The sequence below is a fragment of the Chiloscyllium punctatum genome, chromosome 12 (genome assembly GCF_047496795.1).
Source record: "Chiloscyllium punctatum isolate Juve2018m chromosome 12, sChiPun1.3, whole genome shotgun sequence".
Lineage (NCBI taxonomy): Eukaryota > Metazoa > Chordata > Chondrichthyes > Orectolobiformes > Hemiscylliidae > Chiloscyllium > Chiloscyllium punctatum.
The window spans coordinates 29,482,589-29,505,953 of NC_092750.1; the positions used below are offsets into that span (position 1 = coordinate 29,482,589).

At 39.5% G+C, this 23,365-nt stretch overlaps 1 protein-coding gene across 4 annotated transcripts in view; it reads left to right on the forward strand.

Annotated features, from left to right (window-relative positions):
- The window catches only part of fbln2 (fibulin 2), a 187,427-nt gene that overhangs the window by 27,623 nt on the left and 136,439 nt on the right, over positions 1–23,365 (forward strand). For all 4 annotated transcript variants that reach the window (XM_072582227.1, XM_072582226.1, XM_072582229.1 and 1 more), the window contains exon 4: positions 18,821–18,997. In XM_072582227.1, the coding sequence (XP_072438328.1) occupies positions 18,821–18,997 (177 nt within the window). The remainder of the gene's footprint in view (positions 1–18,820; positions 18,998–23,365) is intronic.

Here is a 23,365-nt window from a genome sequence, read left to right on the forward strand (position 1 = left end):
ATTGTAAGTTGCAAGTCTCTAAGTAATACTCTGGCAATAGTGGAACTGGAAGATTACTTCCAGTCTTTGCAGCTGGTATTGCTACTCTCAAAGGAATACCAAAATAATTGCAAATGCTTTTACACAGCTGAAATCATATTAGGCTGTTCAACATAGAAAGATCCTGTTCTTTCCAAATCATATTTGATACTGGTTGTAATACAACACAGTCCCACATCAATACTACACCCATAAGCACAGAGCCTGATTCCAATCAAACATTTCATATGTAGAGAATTATTTCTTTTCACTGCACAAAATGTTATCACGAGTGGTCATTCTGTACAATGAAACCTAACTCAGGCGTGCAGTTTAGAAAATGGTATCTGGAGAATAGCTTGTTGGAGCACCATGTGTGTGGTTGGATTATATACCTGTACACATGGGATGTTTCTGATTTCCTTTGAAATGCGTGATGTATGATGTGCTCAGAGCTTGAAAGTGTTTGTGCTCACACACTGAAGTTTGGTGTAAACCCCCAGAGGAGTTTTACGAGAATGATCCTGAGAATAAAGGCCTTGTGATAACAGGAGTGGTTGATGTTTCTGGGTCTGTATTTGATGGAGTCTGAAGAATGAAGGAGGGGTGGGTGTGTTCTGATTGAATCCTACAGAATACTGAGACACCCGGATAGAGGAGAAGATGTTTCCACTAGTAGGAGAGAATAGGACCTGAGGGCACAGCCTCAGAGTAAAGGATGACCCTTTAGAACTGAAATGGGTAGAAATTTCTTCAGCCAGAGGCTGCTTAATCTGTAGACCTCACTGCCATGGCGGGGCTGTGGAGGCCAGGCGTTTTACTGTATGTAAGCTAGAGATAGATTCTTGATTAGGAAGGGGGTCAAGGGTTATGGGGAGAAAGCAGGAGAATGGAATTGAGAAATGTTTCAGCCATGGTTGAAACGCGGAGCAGGCCTGATAGGTTGAATGGCCTGAATCTGCTTCTTGATCCTATGGTCTTATGTTGTCGTTAGTATTCTAAAGAAATGTGGGGTATGAATCTAACCATGAGTGAAACATATGAAAAAGTGCAAGTAATGTGCAACACCATGAATTTACAAAGTCAAATGAAGCCTCGATGGTTATTTTACAGGCATAAACATAAAATGAATGAAAGACTGTAGTGGGATAATGAAAGAATAGAGTAAAAAAGAGCACAGTCTGACTTAATTGTGCCAGGATCAATTTCAAAAAGTAAATTGACAATGTCTTTGTCAGTGGTGTAAATGCATTGCTACACTGGAAGGTACAGAACACACCATTCATACGTCAGTCTCTTTATGATACAGTTTGTGAATATGCAAAAGCATTTAGATGTACATGAGCAGATCAGAGGCTAGGAATATTGCAGTAAGTAACTCATCTCCTCACTTTCCAAAATCTGTCCATCATCTACAAGGCACAGACGTGTATTGGAATGCTCACCACTTCTAGAAGGACAAGTGCAGCAGATACATGGGAATGCCATCACCTTCAAGACCTCCTCCAAGCCAATCATCATTCTGATGTGGAAATATATTGTTGTTCCTTCACTGTCTCTGGGTCAAACTCCTGAAGTTCCCACCCTAATGGAATTGCGGTCAGTTCACAGCATGTGCACAGCAGCAGTTCGAGAAGGCAGCTCATCGCCATCTTCTCAAGGGCAACTAGGGATGGGCAATAAATTCTGGCCCAGTCAATTACTCCACACCCCACGCCCACGTATAAACAATGATAAAAATCTAGTGCCAACATTGAACATGGATTTGTAAATTCTGTCTTTGTGAATCATTGGCGTTATTAGTTGACAATGGATCAATATTGTGTACAGTGAAGTAATTGTGGGGACATGTCAGTCAATGCTGTTTTCAAGGAAAAATATACTTATATACCCACTGATGAATGTTAAAATAATTAGTTCACATGCTTTGCTGCTTAAATGCAGTATTTTCAAGTTATGTATCTCCTTTTACTGCCAATACTTCAGCAGCAATGGAAGCAAGAAGCTATGATTTTTCTGCCTGACCTCACCACTATATTTCATTTTTCACTACTGGAACACATCCTGACTTGGCAACTTGGCTACTTTTGCCCGGACCTAACAATGTCTTAAAAATTGTCAAGTTCCAAAGCCAAATTTATTCATCATCCACTTCATGACTCAAGGACAGGATTATAATTATAAAGCAAAATTACAGCAGATGATCAACAAACAGAAAGGTTCCATTTATTCAAACACTAAATTATAACAAAACTTACAGTAGCTAAGTCAAAACGGTAATGCATGGAATAAATAGCCTGAATATTGAATACTTCATAAAATATTGGCAGTGATCATTATGATGATGTTAATAAAACTTTGGACTCCTCTATATTTTTTGAATAAAGACGTTGAGTGCAAGGCAATGCTGAACCTATGCAACCTGTTGTTTAGAACCCAACTGTGGCCCGTTTTGGATCTCTTGCTTTAGATAGGAGTCAATTTCATACCAGAGGTTGCAGCAAATATTTCTTGAGATTATATAAAGGATGTGAGGCCTTAGATATGAGGAGGAACTCGAAGAACAGAAGTATTTTGTACTAGAACAAAGATGAACTAAGGAAAGATCTGGTAAAGAGGTTTAAATAATAACGATTTCAATTGATCGGTGAGTTCATAAAAAGTGTAGATTTCAGAACATCCGCAAACAAATGTTGCATTTTTAGAGAGCTTTTCAAATCCTTGGAATGCAGCAAAACCCCTCTCATCAAACACTAGCAAATGCTTTATTAACTGGCACCTATAGGACCAGGAATGTGCTGGTTCATCACTGACCAATTGAAGCTTCAAGACAACAACAGAACTCTTAAAATCAATGTAAAACACACAGAGTAAATAATAGAAATGGAGTGCAGGGGGTATACACATCACTGAGATACTTTATTTACAACATAAATACTTAGACATCGCAGTAGCTCGCATTATTTGAAGTATATAATTTTTGCCAGTTTATTAAAAGTGCTGGTTGATAAAGATGCCAGTTAAAACTAAGTTTGATGTAGTTGTTTGAGGCATAGTCACTTATTTTGTATACAATATTGCAGCCACTTCAGCACAGAATGAAATCCCATAAATATCAGTAAGATAAATGATTACGCAGTTGATGGTGTTGTATTGTTGGTTGCTGGGTTAATGTAGAATATTGGAAAACACCATAGTCTCTCTTTTTTTGGAACAGTGCAAGGGGATTTTTGAACAGTCAGACAATCGCAGTTTAAGCTTAAATAAAGCAGAAAGCTACGATGCTGGAAATCGGAAACAAAAACAGAAATTGCTGGAGAAACTCAACAGGTCTGGCAGCATCTCTGGAGGGTTACCGGACCTGAAATGTTAACTCTGCTTTCTCTCCACAGATGCTGCCAGATCTGCTGAATTTCTCCAGCAATTCCTGTTTTTGTTACAGTTTAAGCTTATCTGATGGGATAGTGTTTCAGTACTGTACTGAAATGTTTGGCTTTTCAAAGTGCTGAAGTCTGATGTGCAGTTTGAATTTGTAATATTTTAAGGCAGGAATGAGTTATACCACTGATCCAAAGAATGAATCAAATCTGTACAAACATAATGGCCTATATGGCCTCTTACTGCTTGTAAAGTTGCCCAATTTTAAGAATTTAATGTACTTCCATGACCGTTATGGTTTACATGGCAAATAGTCAATACAGCAATAGTAATTATCCTAGCTTTTAAAGTGAGAATTTATACAGGAAGCAGACTGCATCAGTGGCCAATGACTATCCCATGCCTGTGAACATACACACTCTAATCTGAAGACTTTCATGTGATCTTAAATGTTTGAATGATGTAGCTCATTCATCAACAGACAACACATTAGTGAAGAATGTATCAGAAGGAAACTATTTTTAAACGAGTGACTGCGCAGCTACTTTCTTCAACAGTTTTAGTTCAAGAGTTCATAGGCATTAGCCGCCACATACTGGTTTAACAATATACCAGGCAGAAATCTCAGGATGGATTTTAGCATTCTAACTCTTGATGAATTTCAGCAAATTCAGATCGAAACTCAAGCCAAAGCACTGATATGTTTATATAACCTTTATTTTCATGGTGCATTCAATACTTTGAAAATACCTAGGCAAATCTGACCAGCGACATACTATTTTGACATTTTTAAAATATTAAGTGTTAAAATATTGACTATGGTTGCAAAAGACTTTAGAAATGAAATTTATTTATTATAAAAGAATCAAACAGAGAACAAATTCCTTTTAAGAATGGCAAAACTAATAAAACTAGCTGATCGCTTTCCATGACTACTAATTAATCTCGTTCTACTGGGACATCGTCAGCAGTAACATCTAGCCCCAAACCTCATGCTACCAATGTGGGGTGATCCAAGATTCTGTCATTGATCACCTTCTTTTTCTTACATTTGACATCAGTTTCAAAATGTCCTCAATCAAACCAACTCTATCCTTTCATGACCATCATTGTGTCCACAAATATCTCTGCACTATCAGGTTGTCTGTTTGACATCAAGTTGTAGATGAGCCAGAGCTTTCTCTAGGTGAGCACTGAATATGTCAGACCATCTTATTTGAATTCGACAAAATCTAATTGAAATTGTGCTAATGGTTCTATTCCCTTTCGGTTGAAAGATGAACTGAATGGTTTTCAAAACCTATGTTCTGTTCTGAACTGATTTTTGAACCTTTCATCACTTCCAGTACTAAGATAAGACCTTTCTGCCACCACATATGGCTTTTATCCTACCTTAACCTCTGACAATAAACTCCTTCACCAACCATGTTTTTAATACCTCAAGGTCACTTCTTGAACACCTCCTTAGTGGCATTTTTAGTTCCACCTACACAAAGTCTATTGTATCAATATTCCATTGCCTATATCCTGTAGCAAATTATGTTTCACAAACGTTTTCTGTCCAATGACAATTTCTCTCTCTCCTAATGCACCAATCTCACACCAGTATCCATGTTTATAAATGCCTTACTGATTCTCCCCACACAATGCAGTGGTGCTTCAACTCTACATCCTATATCCAACAATCTTTTCATTTTACATTCCTATGGATTCTCCCTGTCCTTCTGTTTTGGTTACAGAAATTTCTCCTAACATGGCTCCATCCTTACACTTGTTGCTTTGTTTCTTCCCTAAACTTCAAAACCTTTCAAAAATCTACTTGCCTTCACTTAAATCTCCAAAATCTTTTTTTTTCAATTCACAGAATGTGAACATCATGAGCAAGACCAGAATTATTGTCCATCACTAATTGGTCTTGAGAAAGTGGTTGTAAGCCTCTTTCTTAATTGCTGCAGTCCATGTGATGTGAATATAGCCACACTGCCTTTGGAAGGCAGTACAGTAATTTTGAACCATTGGTGATGAAGGAATAATGATACAGTTCCAAGTCACGATCATGTGTGACTTGGACAGAAATTGTAGGTACTGGTGGTTTCATATGTATGTATGCTGTCCTCTAGCCATTAAGAGTTAATCTTTCACTGTAGAAGTTATTTATATGCTTGGTTACAATAACTTTCTGCTGATTAGTGACCTGCAGGATATTGATGAATGGAGATTCAGCCATGGTGGTATCGTTGAACATCAACGGCTAGACTCATGTTTTGCTCGAATTGTCCTTTGTTCTGCATTTGTGTACCACAAATGTGACTTGTCGCTTATTGACCCAATGTTGTCTAGGTCTTGCTGCATAAATGCATGGATCCCTTCATTGTTTAGAATAGTGAATCAAGGCAACACACTGTAAGGTCATCAGCGAACACCTCCATTTCAAACCTCATGATGGAGGAAATGTTACTGATTAAAAATCTGAGAATAGTTGTGTCTAGGACACTGCCCTGAGGGATGGCTGCTGTGAAGTCTTGGGGCTGGGATGATTGGCCTTCAACAACCACAACCATCTTCCTATGTGCTAGGTTTGTCTCTGGCAAGTGGACGGTTTCCTTGCAAAAATCATTAATTAACTTTTTCTCGTGTTCTTTAATGCTGCATCCAGTTCAAAACTGCCTTGTTGGTCAATTTGCACCTAATTTGTCCGTGTTTGGAGCCAGATCCTCATGAGCTCTGGACCTCAGCAGTCCCAGTGAAACTTAACTTGAGCCTAAGTGAGTTGACAATTTATGAGCAAATGACACTTGAGAAAGTTGTCAGTATTTCTTTCTTTCAGCATGTTGATAATACAGAGTGGACTGACGGGCTGGTAATTGGTTGAATTGCATTTGTCCAGTTTTTTGTTGACAAGCCAAAACGGATAATTTTCCACTTTATCAGTTAAGTACCAATGTTGTTGCTTTTAACCAAGTGATCCATATCTTTCCTAAATAAAAGGTCACAGAATGTTTCATAGAATTGGAATTTCCTGCAATCGTGAAATTACTGATACAGTTAGAACTTTCTCCATTGTGAAGTCATTCCAAAATTTCCTGCTTTTGTGACTTGTGCATGTTGCAGAAAGTATTATGGCAAATCAGAAACGATGTAGCCAATGGCCATTGTTCGCTATATCCATAGAAATTGTTTTTCTGGATCCCAAGGTATTTTCATTACAAGCAAAAAATGGCAACTTATCAATAATCAGTCACAGTAAATGAGTTAATTCATGCTACCCTGAGCATGTTTTCAAATGAACATCAGTTCTATTTTATGACCATAAATGGAAGTGGGTTGTTTCACCATCTTAACAGAATCAACAGTTTATGAATAAAGTTTTTAAAATTAATAATAGCAAGAAATAAAACAGATGTTGGACTGCCTAGCATCAAACATAATGTTAAATATTGCAAAAATTCTTTTCTGAGTTCCTTGGTATGAGCATATTGAATGATAAAGGAACAAAATTTGACATGTTCTGTGAACAAAATTCCTGAGCACTTACCTATTTTTTTCAAGATTACTGAGGCATCAGTTGTCTAAGTAGTGAATGAGATGAGAGATTTTTGGATTCTAAAGGCTGGAATGAACAGCAAGATCAAGTTGGGAAATTTCATGATGCAATGGAGTAATAAGTATCACAAATCACAAGAGGACTTTGAGTATATGGATACAGTCAATCCTATTGATCCAGGAGGCAGGGTGTAGACAGACATTTATCAAGGTGGACTGCTGAGAAGATTTACCCTGGTTGCCTGTGACATTTATTCAGTTGTTTTGGAAGTTAGGCCTTATAATCCCTCACACCACCTTAAACGAATATTCCCTCTAAGCCTTGTGGCCAGGCAGCCACTGAGAAGACTCATATATGTCACAGTGGCTAATGCATGTCTTCCTCTTCCAAAGAGTTTCTTTCGCAATTGGAATTCAGTCATTGCACAACATTCATATTTTTAATGTTGGCATGTACATCATGTTTGCTATTAGATATGACTGGCCAGGAAAACAAATACACTGGGTGTATGTTTTGGTATATTAGGTCCAAGTTCTATCATGCTACTGACATTCTCACTAAGGGCTAGAATTTCAGGCTGACACAAGGATATAGGACATGGAATTTTTCAGTTTATTGACTCTGCTCCTCTTCCACCACCTCAGCCTGTCCACCTTCTGAGCTTCCTATGATTGCATGTTTCCCATTTGCTTTGTCCTATAGCCTGGATTAACAAACAAATCTTCTAAACTTGTAAAAGTCAGAGATTCTTTTCAAAGGTTGAGCATTTCCTCTGTATCCAAATCACATCAATTGGAACCAGAAAGGATGTCCTGTCTGCCTGATGCTGTGCTGCTCCATAATGTTGAAGATGATGTTCCTACAGCTCAATGTCCTCACCTTCCTCCTTGGAAAACCACTGCCACTCTCCAAACTTTTCAGAGTCCATTGCATCCCGTCCTTGTCTTCCTCCAACTCTGCAGAGTGCAGCATGCTAGGATTAAGCTGTATACCCTGTCAGAATATACCATAAGCCTCCCAACACCCAACTCCCAAACATTCAAGATATCCAAGCACCGGAATACCATCTTTCCAACAGCCTTCACACTTATGGGTTGCGGAATGAGAGATCCCACAGGTGTCCTGAGTGGGTCTTGGAGGAACCAATTGTCTAGAACTTTAGCATCTTAGTGGCTACTAGAATAAGACGGCCACCTCGCGCTTCCAGTTACAGGTCTCACTTCAACAGTTGGAGTAGTGCTGTGAGGATGTCACAGGATATCCTCAGTTCACAGCTACACGGTGCTTCACTCATCTGGAGGCATTGTGGACTTCCTGTACTTCCTCTGCATCCTGAAGAGATCTTCAGCTGCAAACTCTTGTTGTGCAAGTTGTTCGGCAACCCTAGGAGGTTGTTGCTGGCCCCGAGCTTGCTGGAACTTTTGTTCCTCTTCCATTTCTGCGCAGTTTTTTTTAAATCACAGAAACAGTGATAAAAACCTCTGATGCAGCTGGATCCATTGGTCACACTTGCAATTGTGCCCATGGAATATAGTGCTGGGTGCCCAAGACAATGGCATGGAGTCACCAGGTACCTGCTCTGACTTTCATGTTGGGGATTGTCACTGTGTGGTTTCTCTTCAGCAGATGAGGAGAATGGGAAACTGCACATTAATGAAGTGAGCTTAGGTAATAATTGCTTGCTAATGCATGCAAATAGATAGAAGGCATGATCTCACTACTCACTCATGAGATTTCTTGTCTTGCCATACAAAAACAGGTGGGAGAATTAGACTTTTTCTCTTCGACATTGAGAATCTCATTTCTGCCGATCATCCCCCACTTCCCTCGCCACTGCCCATGTTATTCAAGAGCTGAGAAGATCCCACCCATGCACCTTTTTGTTACTGCTATTTGATAGCATTAATTTTGCACGCATATCCAATGTGCACAGGTCTATTCCCATCTTTAGCAAAATAAAGATTCATCTTGAAGCGTAGATGTTGTGCAAACCATTTTTTTGTAATACATCAGAAAAGATTCAATTGTCTCAAAGTCTTGTCTTAGGTAGCTTTCCTGTGGGTCTGTACTTTATAAGAGGACAATACAGTGGCAGTGACAGGTGAAATAGCAGTAATGCAGGAATGTTGCAATAGCTATTGATTTTAGTGGGGCCAGAGCTATGTTAATCCTTCAGTGAGTCATTTATACCATTATTCCCATTTTCTTTTAGATATTTATAGGAAAGAAATGTTCAGGTGTGTTATGATATACCCCTGAGCAGGTGAGGCTTCAACCTAGGTCTTTTAGATCAGAAGTGGGGACATTACCAAGATGCCTCTCCTGCTTTTCTTAAAATCACTGTTTAATATGATCCCTATAACATGGGTGGGCCTTTGAAGTCATACAAGTTTCCAGGAGCATTTGACGACCATCTTACTTTATAAATACAAACATTTGTGAATGAGTCACAGCCAAAGGAGAAATATATGATAGGACTGATGGAGCTACAGACTTAACTGAAATGCAAATGCTGTTGACCCTTTACTGTTCTACACGAATTATAGAATATAGATGAAGAGATGGGTGTGTGTTTGCTGCAGGCTATTATATATTGAGGCAGAAATTAAAACCATATGCTTGAGCTGCAAAACCAAATTTAAAACTCAATGTTTTTTCTGGTCTCTGTAGGCCCCATTTTAGATATGCATTTCACAGTGTCCAGCACTGATTTACACCATGCAAATCTGCCAGATGTTCATGTTTCCAAAATGTTCTCCATGACTGACCCAGCACTTCTGAAACAATAATCAAAAAGATACATTTTAATGTACATGAAATAAGATGAACCCATTCATAAATAACATTTTAATAAAATGTTTTAGACAGGTTTTGTCATTCAAGCTTACCAAGCGAACATTCAAGTCCACATAATTTTGATGTTTTGAGGGGAGTAATCCTATATTAATAATTTTAAATAGGCTTCAATCCAGAACTAGGAACAGTCTGTTTTGCAGAAAAATCAACATCATTGGCTACCGAGACAAGTTTTATTACATTTTGTGCAAAACTTTCAGTAAAAGGGACTTTATAAGCATATATACACAATCTTTTAACAGCATTCGAAGTGAATGGATTTGTAAGTTAGATAAATGCCACAAGGTGTTAACTGTCTTCACACCACCACTCATGTCATTTCATTCAATTTTTATACATATGGCAAAGTGTTTTACATGCCAATTTATATCGCTGATTGATTTTCTTTTTAAGTATTCATTCATGAAAATGGACATTGCTTCAGCATTTATTGCCCATCCATAGTAGCCCATGAGAAGGTGGTGCATGACTTTCCTGAATCACTGCAGTCCATATGGTATGGCTGCACAACACGTGCTGTTCAGAAGAGAGTTCCAGGATTCTGACTCATCAGCAGTGAGAAAACAGTGATACAGTTCCAAGTCAAGATGGTGTGTGCTCTTGAAGAGGAACTTGCAGATGATGGCGTTCCCATGCACCTGATGCCTTGTCTTTCTAGGTTGCAAAGGTTGTGGGTTTGGATGATGCTTTTGGAGGAACTTTGATGAATTGTGCAGTGCATTTGATAAAGAGTATATACTGCTGCTGATGTGCGTCAATGATGAATGGAGTGAAGTTTCAGATGATGGTCGGAGTGCCAATCAAGCAGGCTGCTTTGATTTGAATGGTGTTGAGTTTCTTGAGAGTCCTTAGATCTCCAAACCGGGTAACTGGAGGGTATTCCATCACATTTCTGACTAAGTGGCAGTTTGGCGTGGCTATATTTGAAGTAATGTACTTTGGTAATGTTGACATTAATATCCTTGGTAGGGTGAAAGCACAGAGAGATTTGGATGCTTCAGGAATATAGAGTTTTTAAAAATTGCTTGCGAAGATGATAAAGCCATGGAAAGTGAAAGCAGGATTTTAGGATTTGTATTTTACAAGGTTGTGAAGGTGAATCTGTAGAAGGTAAATGCCATTGTGATTTACCTTGTTTTTGTGATGGCCATTCTTTTCATTTCGTTAAGGATATCCATTGGACCATAAGATATAGGAGCAGAATTAAGCCATTCAGCCCATCAAGTCTATTCCACCATTCAGTTATGGCTGATATGTCTCTCAATCCCACTCTCCTACCTTCTCCCATAACACTTGATTCTCTTATCAATCAAGAACCTATCTCTGTCTTAAATAAATTCAATAAAATGGCTTCTATAGCCCTCTGTGGCAACAAGTTCCAAAGTACATAAGCTCACACTTTCTCACATTGTATTATGTCTGCTACTTCTTTGTCCATTCTCCTAGCCTGTCAAATTCCTACAGTCCTGAAGGATGGCTATACCTGAAATGTTGACTTCTCCACTTCCTGATGCTGCCTGGTTTGCTATGTTCTCCCAGCCTCCTGATTATCCACTTTAGATTCCAGCCTCTGCAGTTTTTTAGTCTCTATCCAAGTCATCCTGCAGCCTCCCTGCCTCCTCAACATTACCTAGCATTCCACCTATCTTTGTGTCAGTTGTGAACTTAGCAACAACACCCTCAGATCATTAATGTATAATGTGAATATTTGTGGTCTCAACACTGATCCCTATGGAACTCCACTAGTCATTGGCTGCCATCCTGACAAAGACCCCCGTTTCTATTATTCCTGATGAAGGGCTTTTGCCTGAAATGTCGATTTTACTGCTCCTCGGATGCTGCCTGAACTGCTGTGCTTTTCCAGCACCACTAATCCAGAATCTGGTTTTTAGCATCTGCAGTCATTGTTTTTACCCATCTGCCAGTCAGCGAATCCTCTATCTGTGGCAGTACCTTGCCCCTAACACCATGGCAGCCTATTGTACAGCAAATAGATTCACCAAATCTATTTTCAAATAGATCACTGGATCTTCTATGTCTAAATTGCTTGTTGCCTTGTCAAAGAATTCTAGCAGATTTGTCAGGCATGACCTCCCCTGAAGAAGCCATGCTGAGTCCTCTCTATTTTACCATGCATTTCCAAGTACTCCACATCTCATCCTTAATAATGGACCCTAAAACATTACTTACGACTGAGATCAGGTGAACTGGTCTATAGCTTCCTGTCTTCTGCCTTCCTTCCTTCTTAAACAGGAATGTTACATTAGGCATTTTCCAATCCTCTTGAAACCTCCTTGACTCCAGTGATTCCTGAAAGATCAGCAGCAATGTCTCCACAATCTCCTCAGCTCTCCTTTTGGATCCCTGAAGTGGAGGTGATTTATCCACCTTCAGACTTTTCAGCTTTCCCAGCATCTTCTCCTTAGTGATGGCCACTACACTCCCCTCTACTCCCTGATTCTCTTGAAGAACACGTGGGTACACCAGAAATGGATACAAATGTGGCCTTATGATGTAACTAAGACCTCATTGTGATTTTAATTGAATGGGCTGAAAACCACATTGCTCAGTAAAACTTTGAGGGATTGGCACTGTGTGATGATTGGATACATTACGATATAGTTAGTGAATTTTCAAGAAATATTTAGAGATTGCTTATTTCTGTATTTTTTGTGACTGAACTCTCACTTGACATTGGTACAATTTGGTTGAAGTGACAGCTGAGGATTCTTGGATATGCATCAGGACCCTATGTTTCATGAGGAAGGGAGTTTCTGATCCATGTTCACTCCAAATGCGTGTTGACCAGAGTGTTGGTCCTTCCTTACCCTTGACTGTCCTGAACATTTTTACCTCAGGCTTCTTTGGAGGTTATTATAGAAAATCTCATCCATATCTCCAAGTCTGTTGGGTGCACCGTTGTATCAAGTAGGTCCCAAATGTTCAATTTGCCAGGTCCAGCCATTACATAACTTGTGTCAAGGATAACAAAAATCGGTGTGAGAGGACATGGGGATTTGTAGCATTGACTGACTTCCCTCTTGTCTATGTTGCCTGTGTGACAAGTATGTTCTGTCTGAGGTAGTGACCAAAACTGCACATAGTGACTTGGGGATTCAAAAGGGTGGAAGACAAATGTTTTAGGAACATCAAACAACAGAGAAGTGGCCTCACTTAACTCATATCAAGCTGATATGTAATCAGCACAGAAAGTAGTATGCCAGGCAATTGTCATGATGCTGTCATCTTATGAGTATATCTTTTGAACAATTGTGTTGCATGTGTCACTGAGCATAGAATGCTGTCACTCCTTTTGTAATGCACTTGTTCCTTGAGGTTGTGGAGGATTGTCATCATAGAAACTTAGAAACATTAAACCTAGGAGCAGAGGTAGGCTATTTGGCCCTTTGAGCCTGCTTCATCATTCAATAAGATCATGGCAGATCCTCTATTTCAAAGCCATGCTCTCACTTTCTCTCCAGACCCCTTGATGCCTTTAACATCTAAAAATTTATCAGTCTTTTTCTTGAATGTACTCAATGACTCAGCCTCTTCTGTGATCACTCTCTGAATGAAGACATGTTTCCTTATTTCAGTCTCAAATGGCCTACCCCATATCTTGAGATTGTAGTTCTTGGTTCTTGACTTCCCAACCAAAGGAAACATAGAAACATAGAAATTAGGTGTAGGAGTGGGCCGTTTAGCCTTTTGAGCCTGCACCACCATTCAATATGATTATGGCTGATCATGCAATCTCAGTATCCCAGTCCTGCCCTCTCCCCATATCCCTTGATCCCTTCAGCTGCAAGGGCTATACCCTGCTCCCTCTTGAATATAACTAATGAACTGGCACCAACAGCTTCCTGTGGGAGAGAATTCCACAGGTTCCCAACTCTGAGTGAAGAAATTCCTCCCCCTCTCAGTCCTGAACGAACCCTTTATTCTTAGACTATGACTCCTAGCTCTGGGCTTCCCCAATATTTGGAACATTCTGCCCGCATCTAGCCTGTCCAGACATATCAATATTGTATATTGATATACCACCTCATTCTTCTAAATTCCAGCGAATGCAAACCCAATCGATCCAGTCTTTCCTCTTCTGTCAGTCCGAGGAGTCGGTCTGATGAACCTTGGCTGGACTCTCTCAAAAGCAAGAATATCCTTTCTCAGACTAGAAGATCAAAACTGCACACAGTACTCCATGCAGCTATCTGTCCAGCTCTGTTCAAATTGTATATGTTTCAAACAGATCCCCACTCATTCTTCTAATCCCTAGTGAATACAAATCCAGATGGACCAACCTTTCCATCTAGTTTAGTGCTGCCATCTCTGGTATCTGCCTTGTGAATACTGTATTCAGTTCACTCCTGTCATGGCAAGTCTGTTACCTATGAGGTAGGGAGACCAAATCTGCACATAATAAAAATGAAGTGATAATTTTGAGACAGAGAGTCAACATCACTAATTCTCTTTCTCTTTTAAGAATGATATTGTTAAACTGTTACTAGCAATTTGAGTTACGATGTAATGGTATAAGATTATCAAAATGCCATTGATGTAAGAACAGACAAACCTAAATGTTACATGTCTAACCAAAACTCCAAAACTGAGCATGCGAAATGCAACCAACTCCCAACCTGGAGGGCATCTACCTTGCAGTGAATTCAAACATGTAAGATTCCACTGTTATAGAAGGTTAGCCGCCTCTGCTTACAGAGTGTGGATGTTGGAAGAGGTTTCCCTGTATCTACATAGTCCTATTCAAAGCATGACTTCACAACTACAAAACAATTCAGAAAATATGTCCAGTTGAACAGATCACCAGCTAAATTCATTGGACAGTTCCTATTTAATATAATGAATTCCAATCACAGTTTGTGGCTCCTGCTTCCTCTCTTTCTCCACCCTTCAATTTTATCACAGTTCCAAACAAGTTCCTCCCCCACACTTATACATTTAGCTGCATGCAACCAAATCAATCTGCAAGTTAAACATCATTGCAAATCTCTCAGTGATTTGAAGGGCAGTGTAAATGAGGCAAACAACTGGATGATGTATTGTGAATACATGCCCATACTATTAAAGATGCAAAGATATTTACTGTCCTTCTCGAAGTATTTTCTTTTGAAGGTTCTTCCACTGGAAAACACCTAAAGGGAGGGAAAACAAGAGTCCAACTTTAGCCCAGCACTGAAATACTGAAGAATAACAGATGACCCGCTTCACTATGTGGCCTGATACGGCCAGAGTCGCTGAGTGTGTGTTTGTATGAGGTACAAATGATAGTCAGCCACCTGCATTAGATAGGGCTCTAGTCTTAAAATGTATCATCTATACAGCTCTCATGTTACACTGGAACTTGTCCTTCAAGGTCAGTGTTCAAATGCTGATCTCGCTCCTCCTTTTGCCTCATTTTCTTTGTGTAGAAAGAGGAATCGATTTGTGAGTGGATAGTCAAAAGAAAGATTCTTAAGCAATGCTAAGAAGAGGGAAGAAGTAAGATGTAAGCAGGCAGGGGCAGTTTTGAAAAAAACTAAGTGGCCAGAGTGCGAAACAAGGAAGGAGTCATCAGAGTATTATGTTACGCTGCAAGGTCTTTCCAGGTGAGAACAGAGTTCTGCCAATGATTGCTGTGAAGGGAACAAGCAAGAAGTGGGCATCATTTGCACTGAGGATGAGAGGGGCTCTTGCATTGGTTGTTGAAGGATGTGATCCAGTAGATGTTGAGTGATGGAAAAATGGAGTGCTCTATTCACCTTTGCTGCTTTTGTCAGTTCATTGGAACATTTCCTGCAAGGAACTGGGGCTTCAGGGGCAATGTTTCTGGAGCTGAGGATCTTAGCCACTTCTCTTCAGGTGAGGTGTTGTCAATTATTACTATCATCTGAAAGAGTACATCCTTGCTTTCCCTTCCCTCTTCCACTGAGACCTCCAGGGAGGCTCCAGTGCTATTAGGACTTGCTGTAACAAATCTTACCATACCAATCTCACAGAACAATCTGCCGGATGGGAATGAAACCTTGCTTTCAGAGTTGCATTTCCGCTTTAAATAGGCCTCTGGGGGCTCCCTGGAAATTACAACCAGAAAACAGGCAGGCTACTTTCCCATTGCTGATGCGATCTGTTGGAAAGCCCTCCAGTCAGATGTTAATGATCCCTAGAACTAAAATACCTGTTATTCATGGCTGTTTTTAACTTGTACTTTGTTTTTAAAGGGTCAGATTTTTAGTGATATGTCAATTATTCTCCAGAATTCTGATCTTTGTATGTATGATACACATGACTTATTTTGTAACTTTGTAAGACTTTTGTATTAATATGAAGCACATGTAGCACTCTTTCAGAATGCACAATTCAAGCCTGAGATATGCCCAATCCCCTAAACTCAGTACATATTACTCCTCTCTTTCCCTGTTTCCTAAGCACTGTGATATTTAATTCTGCAACTTATATTTTACGTGATTGATAGCCAGCTTTCTTTACCAACAGCTGTCGTTGTTGCCACCACGCTAATTTATGTGGCTTTTTGTAGGAAGAGTATTTTTCAAGTAGTATTGGCATACAGACTTTTACTGGATTACAAGAAAAATGTCTCGTCTCGCATGATTGGTAACGTATTTTACTGGAAAATAAAATGCTTTGCTGGGGAGATCTGATTTAGTTGCTGAATGTGGCAACATCCAGAAGCACAGTCAAAAAGAACTGCCTCAAAACAGAACAATCTTTCCAAGTGCAAGAATAGTGAAATCGGATTTAGGCTGGAGTCGTACATACTAGTTTTTCTCCATTCATGAAGTGGATGGACCCACCTCTAAACAGGCAAATACATAGAAATAATGGAATGAGACTATCACCCTGATATACTGCCATTTCTGCCGTGACTGTCAGATGTTACTTGCCTTTGCATACGGTGAATTTCTCTGGACTGGTGTATTGGAGAAACAGGGATAAATGATAGGCTGAATAAAAATGTTATGGGTCCAAGTAGGGGTGAAGTGAGTTGCCCACATCTCCATTGTCAGTGGTTTGCTGTGACTCAACTAAAGGAGGAGAAATTGTGACTTTAGAATTTTATGCAGATAGTTGGATCAAACTGTAACTTATTTGTTTCCATGCTTGAGCTAAGATCCCAAAGTGTTGAATCTGGCTGGATGCTGATAGTCTTGGCCACTTACACTTTGAGAGATTTGATGGCTTATCTTTTGGGAATTGTAGGGTATTTTTTGTTCTCAGAAGTGGCCTTTTGCTGTCAACGGTGTGTGACTGGTGATTTCCAGTTATTACAGTGAATGGCTTCCTGTGGAGGAAGATAAAACAAATAGGGAATGCAACACTGCAGGTGGGTACAGTCACTTCTTATGACAACTCAATTTATTAGTTAATACATGGTCTTGTAAGCTACACAGCAGGGATGTTGGTGGATTAATTCATGTCTGTTCCTCCAAAGGTATGATAAAGACCAGAATATCACAGCAAAACAATTTAAGGCTGGGAAAGCTTTATATGGGTTGCAAGGAATGGTCATAGGGAATAGATACTCTTGGCTCCTCTGGTGACCTTATGAATTTCCTTCATGTATTCCAAAGGATTGGAATAATTTCGGTTGGAACAAATGACCAAAAAGATAGGCTTACATTCATATACCATCTCTCACAATCACAAAACACTAACAGTCTGCAGTGGATGCAGTTCTTTTGAAATTAATTCACTGATGTGACAAAGGAAATTTAGCCACTAATTTTTACACAGAAAACTCCCACAAATGGCATTGTGATAACAACTCGATGAACTGTTCATGTGATATTGATTCTGGGTTAAACTTTGATCGTGGTTCTGGTCTTCTAGTAGTGCAGTAAACCGACCTAAAATGATTGCTGCCAATAGTGTTAGCATTCATGCATAGAATTCTGCACATCAATGAGGGAATCTCTTAATCATGAATGCTCTGGGATTTTTATGTAATTCCACCAAAGTCTCAAAATCATAGGATTTTGTTGCATGTTTAGATTAGATTACCTACAGTGTGGAAACAGACCCTTTTGCCCAACAAGTCCACACCAACCCCCCGAAGAGAAACCCACACCCTTATATTTACCCCTGACTAATCCACCTAACACTACGGGCAATTTAGCACAGCCAATTCACCTGACCTGCACACCTTTGGACTGTGGGAGGAAATTAGTGCATCTGGAGGAAACCCATGCAGACATGGGGTGAATGTGCAAACTCCACACAGACAGTTGCCCGAGGCAGGAATTAAACCCGGGTCTTTGGTGCTGTGAGGCAGCAGTGCTAACCACTGAGCCACTGTGCCACCCATGTTACACAACTTTCCTAAATTGCACAGCTGTAAATTGGATAAAATTAGATGCCTGGTCTCAACTATTAATCAAGTTGGAAATCTTGCTTGAAGAACCCTCTACAGATGAGAAGAGTATTAATTTGGAATCGAACCAGCATAACTCTTAATTAAGCCCTCACCTGCTATTATGTGTAGAAAAAAAGTGGACCAATATACTATTGTCATCATTAGTTGCTGATGCCATTCTATTCCTCTGATGCTATGTTATTCCACCCCAATCCTGAGTGAACACAGGACACATTTGAAATAAACTCCCTATCTGTTTTCTTCAACCTGTTACTGTGAGGAAAAATACTTGTTCAGTTTGATTCATTTTGGTTCTCACCATATTAATAGTGTGGACCTATTAATATCTGACTTAGTGCTACATCTAGTGAATTGTCCCGAACAGATACTGAAGGAGGAGCACCCAACATTAAGCCCTAACTCCACGAAGGAAGCTTTGTAAGTAATAAGCAATGGGAGTTAGAGATAATAGGGCTAGAGAAGAGATAGCAAAGGTTTAATAAAGGCTAGTTAAGCTCATCAAGTGTGTTATCAACATCAAGTGCTTCTTTAAGTTACAGTCAATTTGATTCTTTTAAGCCAGGTCACATGAATGATTTAAAAGAAAGGTCACCGTGTACACAATTAAATATACCATTCTGTGTTCAACCTTATAGGAAATGCTTTGGATGAAGAGGCCAACCACTCCAGGGATCACCTAGGTTCTTCCAGATTCACAACTGCTGCCACAATGTTGGGATCCACAACCCCAGCTACATCCTCCCCAGCTCCATCACAGCATCTCAACTATTCCAGCAGCAGCTCAGAGAAACCCACTCACAAGGAAGTAGATGGTAAGTTATAATGAGTCTGAATTTGAAAAACATAGCAGAAGAATAAGCATAAAAGTCCAGAAGTAGAAGAGAGAGAATGTGCCAATCCTGTATGGAAGATAGAGAAATGTCTACTTCTGACAAAGAGCTGAGAATTTAAAGGCCTGAATTTGAAAGTAGATCAGAATCATAGAATAAAAAAGTACACAACCTGCTGCTTTCCTTTCTGTGATCCATTCTGCTGTCACTTCAAGACATGTTTTCCAGGCCTTCAATGCAGCAACTAGCAACAGAGTTGAATATGTATGTTGAGTGATTTGGCGTGAATTAGAATTTAACTGTTCCTGTTTAGCTATCATCAATTACAATTCTATAATTCAAGGTTAGGTTAATCAACTTTTTAACATTAATGTTGCTTCAGTTATTCACAAGCTGCTAAATTTTAAAGGATTGCAGGTGTATCATCAAGGACTGTTATTTTCTCCCAACTGTTAACAAAATTGCTTTTCAGGGATCGAACATTTCAAAACTGTGCAATCTATGCAACTTTTAGTAACATTTAATTTATTAAGGCAGAAATACAACTCATCCATTTTAATCATGACAAATAGGCTTCATGGGTTTCAAACAAATTCCACCGTAAGATGAATTTGACATTCATTGTTGTGAAACTGCCTACTTTACTCATTATTAGGATGGCTGAACTGTGAGTGTGAGCCTTATCTAAAGTTTAGAATGGGAGCTTTGTCTTGCATCAATCTGCGAACAGGCCCTGGGTTGCGAATGGGTTCCATCTGAATTCCATTCGTAAGTGGATTTGAATGCAAGTTAGAACACAATGCAGCACAATGTAAAGCAGCTGTTCGTATATATTGGAAATGTTTGTCAATGTTTGTATGTCAGATCTTTAAAATTGCCCCCCTGTATGGGATCATGTTCATAAACACAAGCCATTTGTAGGTCGGACGTTCATAAATCGGGGAGCCCCTGCATCCTGACCGAGCAGCAACTTACATTTCCAAGTGTTCGCTTCCACTGTCAATATTGTCAGGACATCTGCTTGTTATTCTGCCTAACATGTCACTCATTCTCAAATTTTTAGGGTTTTTCATTTACAGATACTGGGTATGTGACCCATTTTCCATTTTGTCTGGGCTTCTGCCTCATTGGTCAGAATATTTTTGTAACTCTCTTGGCACTTTATCAGGAATAAAGACTGTTTCAACCAAGAATGACTGTTTTTGTTCAGTTCACTAGGGGTATTGGGAAGGCAAAAAAATATGAGAAGAGTCTATGATTTTGACTCTAACTGGAACTGACAGGATTTCAGGTGGGTATTATAATTCCCCTAGTCCTTGTTCTTCCGATGACAACATGCAATAGCTTACCACACTTCTGGAGTAACTTGACCTTGAAAGGAAGAGGTGTAGAGGCCTGAGAGAAAGGGGTTCAACTGCAAGTTCCCATCCTCTTATCTGGTTTATAACAGCAGTTTATTTCTAGTCCCAGGAATTTCTGTGCCTGAATTGTATCATATTCCATCTCTCAGCATGAACTTCCTTCCCTTTAATGAGCACAAAATCTTTCTTCAATAACAGATGTTTTTACATATTTTCATGGAATTTTTACAGTGCTGTAGAACAACACTGAACAAATTACTTTGTCAGCCTGTACTTCACAGATATGCAAATTTCAAAGACAGCTATGTGGAAGAAAATGAAAATTCATTGTTCAAAATTCAAATCCATAGTTGTTGATAGTAGTATCCATGTTTGGATGGTTTAATATGCAAAAATGTCTCTTATTCCCGTGTTTCCAATCATTTATTCAGAGTAACAAATTCTGGAACCTAATTTTTACTTGGTGTTGATTAATGTCATGTAAGTTCCAAATAAGTAAGTTAATAGCAACAAATGCTTCAGTTCTGTCATCTAATTAGTAATTAACAAGCATTTGACAACACACAGTAAAATGTTACTAAATTGATTCTGCTGTATATACTCAATCAGAAGGCAATCGGTATATATAATAGTCTCTGCTATGTATTTGCAGCCTTGCCTTCCCCACAAGGTCCATGTGCATTGTGTAAGACAAAGGTCAATGTTACAATTCTGCTGAAGGGTCTATTTCACCAGCTTCTCATCTGCAACTTTATTTCTCTCCAGCAGTCGCTTTGTCCTTTCAACAAAATTTAAGATAACATCTGTACTTCTAACTCTCTAAATGTCTTTCTGTACCATGGTGACTGCATGTAGTAGATAGTCAACAGTGAAATTGTATTTCCTATTTTTGAAAAGCTCACCCCAATAGAATGGGAAACTCGGATTTCAATGTTCACTCTGGAGCTGGGTAGCACAAGTTGGCACTTGCCTCAGGAGAAATTCATCTGATTGATGGGAGTTGTGCCTGGGGAGTAGAGGGGTGGGGGTATGGGGAGTGGGGGTAGGGAATGCAGATATGAGAGACAGTCAGGTTTGCTGCACCTGATACAAATTTGAAAGTAGTTGCAGGGGCTGCCAACAGCCAAGTGGATCTCTTAAAAGGCCCACTTTGGTTTTCTGAAACTTTTCCAAATTTCAGCCCTCACACTTCTTTATCCTCAACTAACAACCTATGGTCTATCCATGCCAGATCATTCCACCCCATGCTCCTACTCACTCTCAATGGCCCCTATGATATCCATTCTAACTATAACTCTATCCAATGGTGTTTTATAGCTCTATGCCAACTTATTGCAAGCTTATGCCAACCCACTCCCTACTCTTTGCTATTCCATCCTTCATATGACTCATACAAAATCTATCATGGACAAACATTGTGAACAGTGTTCAGATCAAATGAATATCTAAACCTCTGTTACAATCTTTACTAGATTAAAAGAAAACTCTCAATCATGAATGCCCATTCAAAACATTGAAGTCTCATTGATTACCGAATCACATACAGAAACAAATTGTTAAGACAGACTTGTGCTCTTAACTCTACGTTACAGATGGTTATTCCCTAAATGATGTCTTTGCTGTGTCAAACTGTGACCTTTGCCTGTTCCCCTCATCAACTGAGACAGTTCTGGTTTTTCAAATTAGCCAAGCATGAACAATTACATCGTGATAACCTTTTGAGTGAGATCACCAAACAACTACTGCAACTGTTCAAAAAGGTGTTTTGAAAAAAACTTCTTATTGATACAGGCAATCCTTTTAAAAATACTTTTATAGCGCAGAGTTTTGTTTTGATCTCACTCTGACACAAGCAGGCTGTTTATTAAGAAGTTAAAGGAGGGAAATGATTGCTGGGTCCCTTGCTGAGATATTTGTATATCTCAGGTGAGCTGCTGGAAGACTGGAGGTTGGCTAATGTGATGCCACTATTTAAGAAAGATGGTAAAGACAAGCCAGGGAACTATAGACCAGTGGGCCTGACGTTGGTAGTGGGCAAGTTGTTGGAGGGAATCCTGAGGGACAGGATTTACATACATTTGGAAAGGCAAATACTGATTAGGGGTAGCCAATGTGGCTTTGTGCATGGGAAATCATGTCTCATGAATTTGATTGTATCTTTTGAAGAAATAACAAAAAGGATTAGTGAGAGCTGAGAGGTGGATATGGCCTATATGCACTTCAGTAAGACATTTGACAAGGTTCCTCATGGTAAACTGGTTAGCAAGGTTAGATCTCATGGAATACAGGGAGAACTAACCATTTGGATACAGAACTGCCTTGAAATTAGAAGACAGAGGGTGGTGGGTAGAGGGTTGCTTTTCAGACTGGAGACCTGTGACCAGTGATGTACCACAAGAATCGGGGCTGGGTCCACTGCTTTTCGTCATTTAGATAAATGATTTGGATGTAAAAATAAGAGGTATAGTTAATAAGTTTGTAGATGACACCAAAATTGGAGGAATAGTAGGCAGTGAATAAGGTTACCTCAGAGTACAATAGGATCTTGATCAGATGGGCCAATGGGCTGAGGAGTGGCAAATGGAGTTTAATTTTGATAACGGTGAGGTCCTGTGTTTTGGAAAAGGAAGACAGAGCAGGATTATACACTTAAGGGTAAGTTCCTGGGGAGTATTGCTGAACAGAGACTTTGGAGTGCAGGTTCATAATTCCTTGAAAGTAGAGTCAGTCGCAGGATAACGAAGAAGGCATTTGGTATGCTTTTCTTTATTGGTCAATGCATTGAATACAGGAGTTGGGAGGTCATGTTGTGGCATTAGTTAGGCCACTTTTGGAATATTGCATGAAAATTTGGTCTTCCTTCTATTGGAAGGATGTTGTGAAACTTGAAAGGGCTCAGAAAAGATTTACAAGGATGTTGCCAGGGTTGGAGGATTTGTGCTACAGGTAGAGGCTGAATAGACTGGGGCTGTTTTCCCTGGAGACATTG